The 16,382-nt window shown below is 40.2% G+C and overlaps 1 protein-coding gene and 1 long non-coding RNA gene across 2 annotated transcripts in view; both read left to right on the top strand.

Moving 5' to 3' along the window:
• Nucleotides 1-3,959, top strand: part of KL (klotho) — a 40,827-nt gene extending 36,868 nt beyond the window's left edge. Inside the window, exons 4-5 of the mRNA XM_031466412.2 lie at nt 53-1,154; nt 1,695-3,959. Coding sequence (XP_031322272.2) covers nt 53-1,154; nt 1,695-2,032 — 1,440 coding nt within the window. The 3' untranslated portion in view covers nt 2,033-3,959. The remainder of the gene's footprint in view (nt 1-52; nt 1,155-1,694) is intronic.
• A 548-nt stretch (nt 3,960-4,507) lies between these two features.
• Nucleotides 4,508-13,381, top strand: LOC135322786 (uncharacterized). The gene is made up of 2 exons (XR_010383652.1): nt 4,508-6,525; nt 12,876-13,381. It is a non-coding gene; the product is annotated as an uncharacterized LOC135322786 (long non-coding RNA).
• The last annotated feature ends 3,001 nt before the right edge of the window (nt 13,382-16,382 follow it).

The following is a 16,382-nucleotide window of genomic DNA, read 5'->3' as shown; positions in this document are numbered from 1 at the left end:
GACTTTTCTAGGACTATCCATGGTAGGCTAACAGTTACTTTCCTCCTGCCAGGTGGACACCACTCTGTCTCAGTTTACCGACCCCAGCGTCTACCTGTGGGACGTCCACCGCAGTAAAAGGCTTATAAAGGTGGACGGGGTTGTGGCCAAGAAGAGGAAATCCTATTGCGTTGACTTCGCGGCCATCCGGCCCCAGATCGCCCTACTCCAGGAAATGCACGTTTCGCATTTCCACTTCTCCCTGGACTGGGCGCAGATCCTGCCCCTGGGGAACCAGTCCCAGGTCAACCGCACGGTCCTGCGCTACTATCGCTGCGTGGCCAGCGAGCTGGTGCGCGCCAACATCACGCCGGTGGTGGCCCTGTGGCGGCCCGCCGCCCCGCACCAGGGCCTGCCGCGCCCGCTGGCCCGGCACGGCGGCTGGGAGAACCCCCGCACCGCGCTGGCGTTCGCGGAGTACGCCAGCCTGTGCTTCGCAGACCTGGGCCAGCACGTCAAGTTCTGGATCACCATGAACGAGCCGTCCACGCGGAACATGACGTACAGCGCGGGGCACAACCTCCTGAAGGCCCACGCGCTGGCCTGGCGCGCCTACGACGAGAGGTTCAGGCGCACTCAGAACGGCAGAATAGCCATCGCCTTGCAGGCGGATTGGATAGAACCGGCCTGCCCGTCCTCCCCGAAGGACCAAGAGGTGGCCGAGCGAGTTCTGGAGTTTGACATCGGCTGGCTGGCCGAGCCCATTTTCGGTTCCGGGGACTATCCCCGTGTGATGAGGGACTGGCTGAACCAGAGAAACAGCTTCCTCCTGCCTTATTTCACTGACGAGGAAAAAAAGCTAATCCGGGGTTCCTCTGACTTTTTGGCTTTAAGCCATTACACCACCATCCTTGTAGACTGGGAAAAAGAAGATCCGGTAAAATACAACGATTACCTGGCAGTGCAAGAAATGACCGACATCACCTGGCTCAACTCCCCCGGTCAGGTGGCCGTGGTGCCCTGGGGGTTACGCAAGGTGCTGAACTGGCTGAGGTCCAAGTACGGAGACCTCCCCGTGTATATCATATCCAACGGCATTGACGACGATCCGCACGCAGCCCAAGACAAGTTGAGGATGTATTACATGCAGAATTACGTAAACGAGGCGCTGAAAGGTAAGGTGCCCCGGAACAGCGGCCTCTTGAAGGCTGACACCTTGAGGGCACGACATCTGATAGAAACTCTCCAACATACACACACACTGGTGCCCTCAGAGCAAGTGCTGACCATTTCTAGCCACAGGGACAAAGTACAAGCGCTACCTAGTACTTTCCCCAGGGATAAAGGCGTTTGGTTAAAAGTGGAAGACAGACAATCCCTAGCAGCTGCTCTGGGTGGAGAAAGGCCAGACTATGTCCTAGGTCTCAGATGACTTCATGGCAGTCTTGCTTGCTTCAGGTGCTTAAAGATTTAACCCACGTGCATCGGAGTAGGTTTAATTATGTAACACCTACTATGCTAAACGTAGCTCAGTCTTTGTCTTGGTATTTGTCTCTTTGTTTTCAGATAAAAGAAGCCTTTTCTGATTAAGTCTAATTTAATCTGAAGTTTTATTAAATGGTATTGAAAGTCTCTCTGATGAAGCAGAGCTATATAAAAGTGAAGTGTTGTGCACAAAATGTTTTAACTTTTCTCCTGTCCTTTTGTTTTTCTAGCCTACATATTGGATGGTATCAATCTTTGTGGATACTTTGCTTATTCGTTTAATGATCGCACAGCTCCGAAGTTTGGCCTCTATCGTTACGCTGCAAATCAGTTTGTGCCCAAACCATCCATGAAACATTACAGGAAAATTATTGACAACAATGGCTTCCCAGGTCCTGAAAGTCTGGGAAGATTTTGTCCAGAAGAATTCACCCTGTGTAACGAGTGCAGCTTTTTTCACGCCCGAAAGTCTTTACTAGCTTTCATAGCTTTTCTACTTTTCGCTTTTGTTATTTCTCTTTCTCTTATTTTTTACTACTCTAAGAAAGGCAGAAGAAGTTACAAATAGTCCTGAAATTTTTCCTATTCAATTGTTCACACGCATCAGCTGTTAACTATTTGTACTTCTCGGTGTTGTGAAACTGTAGATTTTATATATTTGACTTTCAGAAAACATTTTTGTGGCTTATGACAGAGGTTTTGAAATGAGTATAGGTGATTGAAAAATACTGAATAATGTGGATAGTGCCTGGTTTTGTTCTTTTGCGGGGCGGGGATGGATATGATAAAAAAAAACTGACAGGGGCCATCATTTCTGTAACACATTCTATAAAAAAGTACGAGAAATGGGAACCATTCTTTAACATTTTTACAGAAATTGAATGGCAAGGTTAGGAATATTTTTATCTGTGCCCAGTCCTAAATGTAATCTTTATCTTGTCATAATTGCAAGTGTTGGAATCAAAAGTTAAGTCTCAAGTAACCATCTCTCAAATGCCATAATATGCCTAATGGTCTCTGTTGAACCAAATTTCTCTTAAAAAAGAAGATGGCAGAATAGAGAACAGATGACAAAGGGCTGTAGGCTGGAATGCTCCTTTGAAAAGCAGTGTTTCTGTCAAATGCTGCTAATATTAATTTTACATATCTGGTTAATGATATGCTTAGCAGATCAAATTATAGAACTCTATATTTTAGATAAATATACAGTATATTTCTTTATATTTTGAAGTGCTCTCTAAACCCCAGGTCCTTCAGGGCTTTGTGTCACTGGGGTCTTGTCGAGGGCCTGCACATAATCTTCACTAAATGTGTACAGAAAAATAAGCATGAATCATTCAATGTTGCGCCCTTGAGGAAGCATAAATCGACTGTGAAGTGCGTTGTACTGCAGTGGCTGGAGGAGGCAGAAAGGAGGGAAAAGTACTTGTTATGAGCAACATTATGATTAATTTGACTATAAACTCTTTTATTTGGAGCGGACCTTGGAATGAATAAGGTGACCTTTCCTGAGAGAGTAAGAATGAAATAATAACTCATTTCAAGAGGAATGACTCCACTTTCTGTTCTTTAGAATGTGCCACAATTTCTTTGAATTGAGTTTTAAAGATACTTAATAGGGTCAAAAGCTTTTGGGCTGATAACACTGGAAAACTCACTTCTGTGATTGCTGAGGTCTATTTTATATTTTTGCTGCTACTTCTGTGGAACTAGCTTTGAACGAGTTTTGTTTTGAACTTTTACACTGAAACATGCTACTTATTTTTACAAAGGGCTAATTAGGTCTTATCCTTTATGCCCCTTAAATAAGTCTTGCTGGTTTTCTGATAGGGAAGTCTATTACACTGGAGTTGAGGATGAGCCTAATGTTTGTTTTATAGATAAGCCAACATTGTATCAGGCAAGATAAAAATACTGTACTATATTATGTATCAGAGGTGGCATGATTTTTTTTTCCACGAAAGATAGGCTTTTAGTGGTACTCTCTCAAAAACTGCAAACTAGAGAATAATAGTTTATTTTATGTATATATATTTTCTGATTATAATAGTAATATATATTCATTGTAAAAATTTAAAAACACAGAAGGTATATGTAGAGAAAAAAATTACCTGTAATTTCAACACCTTGAGGTAGCCATTATTAACTTAGCCTATGTAATTTATTTTACATAATAAGTGAGTGAGATCATATTATAAATAATGTCTTTATTAATTTTCATTGTGTACCTTTCCTTTGTCATTAATCTTCAAAGGCATGAATTTTAATAGTTGTAGAATAATTCAACTATTTATCACAACTTATTTAACCATTCCTATTTGTTGGACTACCTTCTTTTTGTTAATTACTGTTAAATAATGAACAGTGGATGTTGTTTAAAAATGATTTTCTTACTACAATATTTAATTTCCTTTAGTGTAGAAGTAATTCTGTCCCTTGATAAAGTATTGTATGTAATAAATCTACCTGCAACTTTGTCTTCTTTCATAATCAAATGACTGGATACATTTCTTAATTTTGTTTTTCTTTTGAGTTGATTAAACCACATAGACTGTGATCTGAGTGGTGAAGAAAGGGGTCTGACAGCAGGAGGAGTGAACTTTGAGGGAGGGTGCCCCAGGCTAAGTCCCTACGGTTGAGCTGAGAGGGAATTTCAGACACTGAAACAGACAAGAGAGACGCCAAAGAACCCAAGAGAATTGACACCTCTGAACCATTCAGCGAAATTATCTGGTGAGCATCATGCTAACTTTGAGTTGCCACAGTCCTTTGGAAGAGAGAGGGTGCCTCTCGGGTCCCTCCGGGAACTCTGCTGGGAAGCGGGCGGCGGGAGGGGCTATAAAGGTGGGACTTTATGGGTCCCCTTTTCTTTACCCGCTTCCAGGGTGTTCTGTTCTTCCATTGACACTTTACTCTCATGAATTCAGGGTTTTTCACCGCTTTACACATATTTTTTTAAAATACAGAGACCGTTCCCCTGGAACTCCTACGTCTCAGTCCATTGTGGGGCCAGCTCTACAGGGGCATTAAGTGGTAAGCTGTGGTTCCCAGGCCTCTGGGTTAATTCTGCCATATTTGCATTTGCTCTACATTCAGGGTTCCTTGAATCAGGGGTGGTGAGGTGGGAGGGGAAGGGATGGAAGTGCGGGGTTGGGGTGGGGGCTGGGTGGCCAAACACTTATGCCCGTTCATTTTGCCTTAGTTTGGAAGGATGGTTTTTTGGATTCATTCAGGGACAGTCTTCGTTTTATTTTTTGACTTCCACAGAGAGTAATTAGAATCTACTAATGCCTTGGAAACATTTCTTTATATTATTTATTACAGTGCCCTCCAACAGAGATACAATGTAAGTCATGTATATTAAATTTTCTAGTAGTCACATTAAAAAAATTAAAAGGCACAGAAAATAAAGCTTAATACTATATTTTATTTTCCCTAACATATCCAAAATATTATAATTTCAACATGTAATCAATATAAAAATGATCGTGATTTTTACATACTACTTTTGGGCACTGAGCCTTAGAAATCTGGTGTGTGTTTTACCCTTACTTATAACACATCTTGTGCTCAGTTTGGACTAGCTACACTGTATGTACCCACGTGTGGGTAACGGCTTCTGTATTGGACAGTGCAGGTCTATAAAGAAAGGCTTGTTCTGCTAAGTAAATTAACTGCATACTTGAGATATCCAAAATATTTAAATTAGAAGAATAAACAGTTTTTCAAGAATCTTCTAAGCTCTATAAATCCATAGAAATAACTGGCATGTAAATTTACTATTAAACCAAAACTACTGATTAAAACAAATGTTTCAAGGACTCACGTGAACAGAAGAATTCTACAATTCTGAATATCGTAATTCAGGTGCTGGAATTAAATTACTTTTCTTTTTACATAGCCTATAACTCATTCTTTGCTCTTCCTGAATTAATAGAGCAATTATTGTATCGTTCCATCTATAACATGTCCATTTAATATTTAATATTGAACAATGCAGCTCAGAACTTCTGCCTGGGGAGGAAAATGTTAGTTTGGGTGACATGCATCAATATTGACGGGAGGGCCCTGGTTCTAGAGAGGAAAACAGACGCCGTGTCTGCTTTGTTTTGAGTGTTTAACCCAGTGTCTGATATAAAAAATTGTTTAATAAATGTTAATTAGTTCAATAAATGTGGGAATGGATAATGGAATAAATGAATGAACAGGCTTAGCTCACTGACACCACCTTTGTCCAGAGACTGATTTAGTAGGGATGGACCATTAAGAATCAGAAACTGCTGTGTATTAGATGCCAGACAGCTCAGTTCTGTGTATTCAGAGGAAGGAATGATAACGTACAGATAATAACCTTTGATAACCTGCCTTTCTAGGTTGCAAGGCAGGAAACTGCTGTTCTATCATCACCTCTCTCGATTAATCATTAAGAGGATTACAACTCTTTTCTTCATTATTCACACTGTCCCTCAACTAGTCAGTGATTTTTTTGTTTGTAAGACTTGTTATTGGGTCAAGTTCTTTATCTGCAAATAAAAACAGGAAACTCATCTAGAAAGAATCCCTTTACATCATCTCCAAATATAATTTCCTACAACATGTAGCTTTTTGCTCAGACCCAGTACCTTTTTCCATTTTTATAACTATTAAATATTGTTGGAGTTTTGTTTGTCATAGTACATTTTCTGAATGATTTTTGTCTCATACATTTCTGGTAAACCGCCACTGTTTGATATTAAGGAGAAAAATGTCAAGAAAACCCACAAGGAAACTTGAGTAAAGAGTGGAAATGTCACTAATGACTGTAACAGGATGCCTAAAATATGATGAATTCCTGTTTCATTACATTATTGCTACAGACCGGCAAAGACTTGGTGACTGATATTCAGCCCCTTTTTTGATCCGATAGGTTAGAGAAGAAAAAAATTTCAATCTACATATTACTGGAGTCAGAAAGGCATAGAGAAAAGAGTCAGCAAGACCCAAGTTCAAAATGTTGCTGAGCCTCAATTTCCTCATCTATGAAATGGGAGTAACGTCCATCATAGTGCAGTGCTGAACATAGTAAGTATTCAGTAAATAAAGCACCTACCCTAGATGTATTTTTTCCTAGACTAAGTCCGCTTACTCTTAATGCACATATGATATCTTGTTAATCAGATTTTTAGAGCTCAGTAACATAAAATCAGGGACTATTATAGTCAAATGATTTACCCAGAACCCCATTAGTTATTTTATTTGTGGTTTTGAATATACATCTTCATAGTCTGTCCTTCATAGTCTGTCCTAAACAACAACAACAAATCAATCCCCACATTTACTTAATAATACTAGATTATTTTCAAGGATTCAAATTTCACAAATGTTGGATAGATAGAATCCTGAAGATAGTTTGGCAGAAGATGTTTCTATATCAGTATGTTGCACCATCTGCTCTTTTGAAATCATCTAATGACAGACAAAACACTGAAATTTGTATATTTGTTATTTAGTTGGTAAATAATTAAAGGCCTATTAACTAAATTTTTATGTGATTCAAAAATCTTTGGTAGAGTTTCTGATTTTGGTATAATCTTTCAATATGCTTATTTTATGGTAAAGCCAATTAATTTTAAATGAGTTTTTTATTTGATATAAATTATTTGTAACTGAAACATTGTCCCGTAATAAATTGCTAGAATAAGCTGACCTTTTTCCTTTTTTAAGTCTCAATTGATTAGTTTGTAAAATTCGTTTTCCTTTCAATATTGTAGCAGTTGTCTAATTATGGCTTTAAGCATAAATGTGTTGCATTTCAGCCTATTTTGATCTCCTAGTGAATCAAAGCTTTTGCTAATTTAGTTCCAAGTTATTAAATTGCAAGTTCCATGGTGTTTCAGGGCCATGCTGTTGCATTTAAGACATGAAGGTTTTATAACTTTTTTCCGTCTTTAAATTATGAGTATTATGAGTCTCTGGTAAGTAGCCCAAAGGCTTCAAAATAAAACATTTCAATCGACAGGGGCAGTAGTATTAAGCCTTGGAGCAGTGAAATGGAGATATAATTAGAGCTAATGATTGCCAGGTCAGGTGAAAAGATTCCATTAGTAAAAAAACAACAAGATGAAAAAGGAACCAGATTTCCTTCCAAATTGGTACCATTCTGAAATGTCCTTATTTTATTGGTGCCTGTCGTGAAGCTAACAACCCAGCAAAACAAACACAGTTGGGGTTACTGGTCCATCAAACTGACAAGATTAGAGCTGCAAGCTTCCAGCAGTGCGAGGACTTGGCTGCAGCGGTTCACCAGGAGGGAAGGGAAGCTGAGGTGAGGGAAGCCAGGAAGCACAGGAAGACCTTGGAGCACCCATGGGTGGTGGAGCAGGGCTCAGGACTGGGGGGCCCTGAGGTGTGATTTCAAAATGCAGATAACCAGGCCTTTTCTTCCGGTCCACACCCTCCGAGGTGCCCTTGGGGAGATGGCTGCAACACTTAAGGTTTGGCAGGGGGCTCTCCTGAGAGATTCTGATGGGTGCTCATTGACAACTGTGGGGTTATGCAGATGTGGTCAAGGACAGATTCAGTGGATGCAAGAAGGTGCGGAAGATGGAAGGACAAAGAGATTGGGCCAGGAACTGGAATGTCAGAATTCAAGATGAAGCATTTTCAGTTTGTATCAGGAGGGCTGGGTGAAGAAGCAAAGCCATCGGAGGTGATGAAGCCTGGAGAGTGTTAGTCCAGGGTCCGGGGAAGGGCATTACACGGAGGCTGGACAGGCTAAGGATGACTTCAGCATTTATGAGGGTGGGCCCAGTGGAGAAGGGGAGGTATGCAAAACATGGGTGAGAAGTATGAGTCATGAAGGTGTGTCCAGAAATCAGAACATCCCCGAGATGAGGAACAGAAACAGGTGAATGGAAATGGCTCCGAGGAGCAAGGATTGTGCCAGCTACTGAGCGGAAACAGAGGCCTCAGTTGTGGAAGGGAAGAGTTCTCATAGAAGATCTCAAACCAAACTGGGCTTTTCTGACGTCTAGTTCTGCTCTCAGATTTGCATTATAACCTGAAGCAAGTCCCCAAGCCTGTGGAGTCTTTTTGTTCTTGTCTGTACAGAGAGGGAGTTAATGAAGGCCAGTAGGTTTCAACCTTGGTTACGTATTAGAATCATGTGGCAGCTTTAAAAATCCCTCAGCTAATTAACTCAGATTCTCTTGGGGTGGGATCCAGGCAGTGGCATTTTTTAAAACTCCCAGGTGATCATAATGGGAAGCTATAACTGAATCAGTAATCTAAATCAGTACCTCTCCAACTTTATTTTAATTTTGTTTTTTTAATAGTAAAGAAGACTTTATTAAAGACAAATGACTAGGGGTCATGACAGTTGCAATAGTGGACTGAGACTGGGCTCAACTCCAAATACATGAAAAAGCCAGGGTGTCATAGCCATCAAGCAGAGTGAAGGGGGTCATTGGATGCAAAGAGGAGGTACCACTGCTAAGGGGATACTTACTAACTGGCTTAACAGCTGTTGGAAAGGAGGATCCTCTATGATTGAGGGACGGATACTGTTTGTTCTAATGGGGATCCTAAGAGAGAGAGAGAAAAGAACTATTTTTGCTAGAATGGTGGAAAGGGCCAGAACAAAACAGAGTGGTACCATGGTGCCAATTTAAGGCTGTCATAATCAGAATTTTCAGATACAATGTTCCAATAAGAGAGTCTCACTTTAAATGCATAATAATTTTTGAAACAGAAATTCTAGATCTAAATAACTATATTTTTAATTCTTATTTTTTATTGAAGTGTAGTCGATATACAATGTCAATCTGGGCTGGTACTTTCTGTTTTGGAAGATTATTGATTAAATTTTTAAATAGATACAGGTCTTTTCAGGTTGTCTAGTTCTTCTTCTGTGAGTTCTGGCAAATTGTGTCTTTTGAGAAATTAATCTGTTTCATCTAGATTATCACATTTGTGGGCACAGAGTTCATAGTATTCTTTTATTATCCTTTTAATGTCCTTGAGATATATAGTGTTGTTTCTCCTTTCATTTTTCAGATTAGTAATCTGTGTTCCTCTCTCTTTTTTTCTTTGTTAGCCTGGCTAGATCACCGTCAATTTTATTGATCTTTCAAAGAACCAGCTTTGGGTTTCGTTGATTTTCTGTACTGGTTTCCTGTTTTCACCTTCGTTGATTTCTGCTCTAATTCTTATTTCTTTTTTTCTGCTTACTTTGGATTTACTCTTTTTTTTTCCCCTAGTCTCCTAAGGTGGGAACTTCGATTATTGATTTTAAATCTTTCTTCTTTTCTAATACACATTCAATGCTATGAATTTCCTCCTAGGCACTGCTTTTGCTGTAGTCCACAAATTTGGCAAGTTGTGTTTTCAATTTCATTTCATTCAAAGTATTTAAAAATTTCTCTTGAGATTTCTTCTCTGACCCATGTGTTATTTGGAGGTGTGTTCACTTAAGCTCTGTGTATTTTGGTATTTTCCAGTTATCTTTGTGTTTCTGATTTCTAGCTTGATTTTGTTGTGGTCTGAAAGCAGACATTGTATGATTTCTATTCTTTTAAATTTGTTAGGTTTTTTTTATGGCCTCAATGTGGTCTGCCTGGTGAATGTTCCATGTGAACTTGAGAAGAATGTGTATTCTTCTGTTGTTGAATGAAGTGGTCTATTGATGTCAGTTACATCCAATTGATGGATGGTGCTATTCAGTTCAACTACGTCCTGATTTTCTGCCTGCTGGATCTGGCTGTTTCTGAAAGAAGAGTGTTGAAGTCTCCAACTACGATAGTGGATTCGACTATTTCTCCTTGCTGTTCTAGTAGTTTTTGCCTCACATATTTTGATACTCTGTTGTGAGGTGATGTTAAGGGTTGTTGTGTCTTCCTGGAGAGTCAACCCCTCCATCATTATGTAATGCCTTTCTTTATCTTTGATAACTTTCCTTTTTTTGAAATATGCTCTACCTGAAATTAATACAGCTCTTCTTGCTTTCTTTTGATTAGTATTAGCATTGTTTATTTTCCTCCATCATTTACTTTTAATCTATATTTATATATTTAAAGTGGGTTTCTTATAGGCAACATATAGATGGGTCTTGTTTTTTGATCCACTCTGACAATCTCTGTCTTTTAATGGGTGCATTTAGACCATTAAGATTGGAAGTGATTATTGATATAATTAGATTAATATCTACTATATTTGTTACTGTTTTCTATTCACAGTCCTTATACTTTGTTCCCATTTTTGTTTTCCAATCTTTTTCTGCCTTTTGTGGTTTTAACTGAGCATTTTATTTGATTGCATTTTCTCTCCTGTCTTAGCATATCAGTTATGCTTAATTTTTTAAAACTTTTTTAGTGGTTGTCCTAGAGTCTGCAATGTACATTTTCAAGTCCACATTCAAATATCACTAAACCACTTCACAGGTAGTGTGAATACATTATAGTAACAAAATAATCTCAATTCTTCCATCCAATCCTTGTATTATTGTTGTCATTATTTCACTTATGTATAAGCATTCAAGCATATATGATATACACATAAGCACACATAATCAAATATATTGTTTCTATTATTATTTTGAACAAACTGTTACCTGTTAGAACAATTAAGAATAAGAAAAATAAAAATTTTAATTTTTCCCTCACTAATTCCTGCTCTGATGCTCTTCCTTTCTTTACCTGAGTTTCGAACCTGTGTTATTTTCCTTCTCTCTAAAGAAATTTTTTAAACATTTCTTGTTAAGCAGGTCTCTTGGCAACAAATTCCCTCACTTTTTGTTTGTCTGAGAAAGCATTTCTCCTTCACTTTTGAGGGATAATTTTGCAGGTTACAGAATTATAGGTTGGTGGGTTTTTTCTCTCAACACTTTAAATGTATCGCTTCACTCTTTTCTCATACGTTTCTGAGGAGACGCTGGATGTAATTCTTGTCTTTGCTCCTCTGCAGGTAAAGTGGTTGTTTCCTCTGACTTCTTTGAGCATTTTTTCTTTACTTTTGATTTTATGTGGTTTGAAAATGAAATGCCTAGATGGAGTGGGGTTTTTTGTTTTATTTTTTTGGTGTGTTTTCTTTTTGTTTGCACTTATTCTGCTTGGTGTTCTCTGAGATTCCTGGATCTATCGTTAAGTGTCTGACATTAATTTGTGAAAATTCTCAGTCATTGTTTCAAATATTTTTTCTTTTCCTTTCTTTCTTCTCCTTCTGGTATTCCCAGTGTGCACACATTTTACCTTTTATGTTATCCCATAGTCTTTTGGATATTCTGTTCTGTTCTGTTTGTTTGTTTTTGTCTTTGGTTCTCAGTTTCAGAGGTTTCTACTGAGATATCCTTAAGCTCAGAGGTTCTCTCCTTAGCTCTGTCCAGTCTGCTTAGAAGCCCATCAAAGGCAGTCTTCATTTCTGTTGCAGTGCTTTTTATCTCTAGCGTTTCTATTTGCTTCCTTCTTAGGATTTGCATCTCTCTGCTTACATCGTCCATCTGTTCTTCTGTGCTGTCTTCTTTATCCCCGAGAGTTCTCAGCATATTAATTATAGTTGTTTTAAATTCCTGTTCTGATAATTCCAAAAATTCCTGCCATGTCTGGTTCTGATGCTTGTTCTGTCTCTTCCAATTATGTTTTTTGCCTTTAGGTATACCTTGTGATTTTTTCTTGATGGCTGGACATGATGTACTGGGTAAAAGGAACTGCTGTAAATAGGTCTTTAGTCAAGCAGTGGTGAGGTTAGGGGATGGGACACATTCTATGGCCTGTGATTAGATCTCAGTCTTTCAGTGAGTCTGTGCCCCTGGGCTGTGAACTTCATAAGCGTTTCTGAGTTTTTTCTCCTGTCTGAGGTGGGACGGGATGGAGAGCGTGAGATGGAGTTGCATGTTTCCTTATCCCATGTGAAAGTGTAGAGTTGACTGGAGTTGGGTACTTCTCTTACCCCAGGTTAGTTAGGCTTTGGTAATACCTCAGTTGCTTAGGCTCTGGTTAACTAGTTTCTCCTGAGGACCGGCTTTGTTAAGAAGAGCAGAGTGCTCTGGAATATTTCAAAATGGTTTGTTTTCTCTTCTCCCTGCCAGAATCATGGGGGGATTTTTCTCTGATAGTTCCTGGTGGAGCTCCTGGAGGTAAATCTCACAAAATAGTGGGGACTCCCCAGTGAGTGGGTCCTCCTGGAGTTTTAGCCCTCAGAGTTGTCCACACTGAGCCTCTTGCAATCTGTGAGTTATAGTTCAGGTTTTCCTGCCCTGGCACTGGTTCCTGGTGCAGTGTCCACTCATGAGTCTCGGCCTGGGTAAGCCCTGACTCCCTGCACTTGTGTGTCTGCCTCTCCAGTTGGGGAGGAGCAGTTTGCCCTGTGTCCTCCCCTCTCATGGATCCAAGAATAACTGTTGATTTTTTTAGTCTGTTCAGCTTTTTATTTGTTGTTAGGACGGAGTGATGACTTCCAGCTCATCACCGCTAAAGAGCTAGAGACACGAAGGGAAGAGACAATGAAACGCTCTCGTGCTTATAAAACAAACTGTGGGGCTGCTGTCAACCCAACTGCAATACCATCACAAAATATAATCTCTCACACCTCAGCGGTCTCTTCAATAAAGCACAAATCTACAAAGTCTGCCAAGGCTTACAACTGTTTATATGATGGACTTTTGAACAGTTGGGTCTGGTTCTCTTCAACATCAACCTAAAAGGCTGGATAACATCATCATGATTCACCATCGTGGTTTTGTTAAAGTGAAGTGGAAACAGCACATATCTGATGCATGTAAAGATGACTTGCACTGCTATTTTTGAAAGTCTTTAAGAGTATTGTGTTAACACAGGAATTTATATTTTTGTTCACAACACTTTGGAATACGAATGACAAGTGAGTGTTTTATTTCTGGATACAGTTATGCAATGACAACATCCTCGTAAAACGACTTTGCAAACAGTGAGAGTTGTCAGTGCATTCATGGTGGATGTCTCGCGGGATATTCATTATCTTTCCCTTCATAACTCTTCCTTCTGTTTCCTGACTTTTCTCAAGTCAGCCCTTGGAGACATTCAGTCATCAAATTCTATGGATTTTTTTTCATTCTAATATCATTAGCATCCACCCTTCATTTGGATACTGACTGCCATTGTCCTCTTTTGAACCTTCCACTTTGATTTTTCTGGTAATCTCTAAATGGCTTTCTGGCGTGTGTCCATCCTGCACATCAAGTGCTATTTGGATTCGGTCACTCCTCTCCTCAAACACTTTTAATGCGTGTCCCCACTCCCCACAATCAGCTGATGTTTGCTCTCATGTCTCCATTCTCATGTCCTCTGGCCTGTTCATCCTCAACCTCACTGAACGTTAGAATCAGCACCCACTCTCTCCTGTCCAGACTGGCGTGGTTGTCCAGTGTCTTCCACTCAATTATGTAAGTGCTCTCGGAGGGGACCTCATCTTAGTTGTCTTGTCATTCTCTAGAATGTATATTAATTGCTTAAGAAACATTTTTTGTGTGATTAAATGCTTAATGAAGAGGGGTAGAAACTACAGATGGTTCTGTCAAAAGAGCTAACTCTTTTTTTCAGTTACTGAAGCTCAGTTGAACTCTGTCACCTGGAGATTTGCCAACTGGACTTCTCCTTAGCAATATTTGTGATAACTGGTGTTCATAACGATTACCCCAGGGCTGTACAAAATCTTGAAATGCCTTCTCAGTCATTTAAAAGATCATATTAAGATGTTTGTTTCTAGTTAACAGATTCATTATATGTATCATCATGGATTTTCCATTAGAAAAGAATTAAAATACAATTAAAAATCACAGTAATATCACATTGAACACTAATCTTCCTTTGATGATTATTTCATTCAACAAATAATTAGCACACACTTAATATGTGCACGTTAATGGAGTTATTAAGCAGGATATTCTACTGTAGGCAATTTATATATATTTGAAATGCCTTGTGCATCAGTTGTGCTAGGTAATGGTTTACTGGAATTGGCACATAGTGTGATATTTAATCAGTTTTTTTCAGTAGAGATTAAGCAAAATATGGCTCTTTAAAATAGTCTATTTTAGAGAGCAATTACTAAAATTTACCTATGAAGCAAAGTCCTGTAAATCAAGTCCAGTTCTTGGATATTCCTTTAAAGGTTGTAGAGCTGCTTGGCGTCCTGATTTAGTGGTGTCTTCCGTCTCTGCTTCTGGACCTTGAGCAGTGGTGTGTCAGAAGCACTTCTCCCAGCATTTCTCAGTCTGGGGCACATACAATCGTAGGAATACAGATTCCACTAGATGCTTCAGGCCCGAGTTCTCATGCGTGGTTATGAATTGGAATCCCCCGGGGAGTTTTAAAAAAACCACTGATGCCTGGTCCCATTTGCAGGGATTCTGGCTTAACTGGTCTGGGACGTTGCCCTGTGTCTCTTTCTTTGCCCCAGTGCCCACTGGGTGGGCCTGCCAGCCCCTCCTTTATCCTGCAGCTCAGAGGAGGCAGTGGCTTCTGCTGTTGCTACGTGCTGACTTTCGTCATTGTCCTCTGTTGGCTTCTCAGCTCTTCCGGTGCCCCTGGAACCAACTACTTTGCATGATGTCCCCTCTGCAGTAAAATCTCAAAGTGGTTCCTCTTTCCCTTGTGCTGGTTTTCAGGGGACCTTGACTAAGACAGCTGGCAGTGAAGACAGGGAAAGTGAATTATGCACAGAATGGGGCAACCTTGGACGGCCAGCCCCGGTCCTGGCTGGGAGGGCAGAAGGGGCCCAGCGAGTGGCGAGGGGAGAGCGGGGAGGGCGGGGTGGCCATTTCCAGAGGCTGCTCACTCAGCAGCAGAGACACCTTCAGATGGCCTCAACACCACACCTCATGGGAGAATTTAATGAAACGCTCTAATTTCATCATTTTGATGATTTAATTACCTTGTGATAGGTCACATTTTTATGAAGTCCATCAGGGAAGAAGCGAACTTTTTTACTTGATGCCTATCTATTTGTCTACAGGGTTGGTTAATCAGCCCTGATTAACTTTTTAGTACATACCAGTACTAAAAGTGGAAGACACCTAAATGTGAATTTCTTTTTCAATTCAGAATTCCTTTTTTCCAAACCCTGATGTTTTATGCTTCAAATTCATGACCAAACAGCAGGTGTTTGAAAAGCCTCATCCCAGTTAAAAAAAGAAGCCAACTTCAGAAAATGCTTGTTCTTTGTCTTGTGCGGGGAAGAGGTGGGGCTCTGATCTGTATGACTTGTGAGTGCTGTCGCACCGGAGCGCTGCTGACAGCCGCCCTGTGACCCAGGGGAGCAACCCGGGTCATCAGACGGAAGCCGTGTAGTCACGTGTGTTTGGTTTGTGGGCTGTATACGTGGACACTCGAAGCCCAAGTTCAAGTCAGCACAGGGGTGAACACATGCAGACTCAGAGCCCTTCTTTCACACACACACACACACACACACACACACACACACACACGCACGCATTCACACACACACCCTCAGCTGATCCTACAGCGGCCTTCACCCAGCTGTACTTTCTAAATGGCCCCACTGAACTGGATTTCTGCTTCTTGGTTGACTCCTTCAGAAAGCAGTAGTGAACGTTCTCTACATTTTAGCAAAAACATTTGTGAGTCAGAGCTAGCATTTCTGTCCTCTTAGGAACATCACTGCTATAAGCTTAGACATTGAGCCTCATTTATCTAGAATTGAATAATAATAATAAACATTTGTCAAACCCTATCTCTGCAGGTATGCTATTATCCCTGTTGTATAAGTGAGAAAACTGAGGCCTGCAGAGGTTAATAACATGCCTAAGGCTCACAGCAGGGACTTGGGGAGGGGGTTGAACAGGCAGGGTCATTGCAGAACCTGCACCCTGAGTTATGCTATGGACGGAATTTATGTTCATTTTGTTTTAAATGGCTGAATGAACCCATAGCTTCCCTATGCCCAAGCTA

Source organism: Camelus dromedarius, chromosome 13 (genome assembly GCF_036321535.1).
Source record: "Camelus dromedarius isolate mCamDro1 chromosome 13, mCamDro1.pat, whole genome shotgun sequence".
NCBI lineage: Eukaryota > Metazoa > Chordata > Mammalia > Artiodactyla > Camelidae > Camelus > Camelus dromedarius.
Note: the sequence above shows the minus strand (reverse complement) of the source record. Positions and strands in the feature narration are given on the sequence as shown.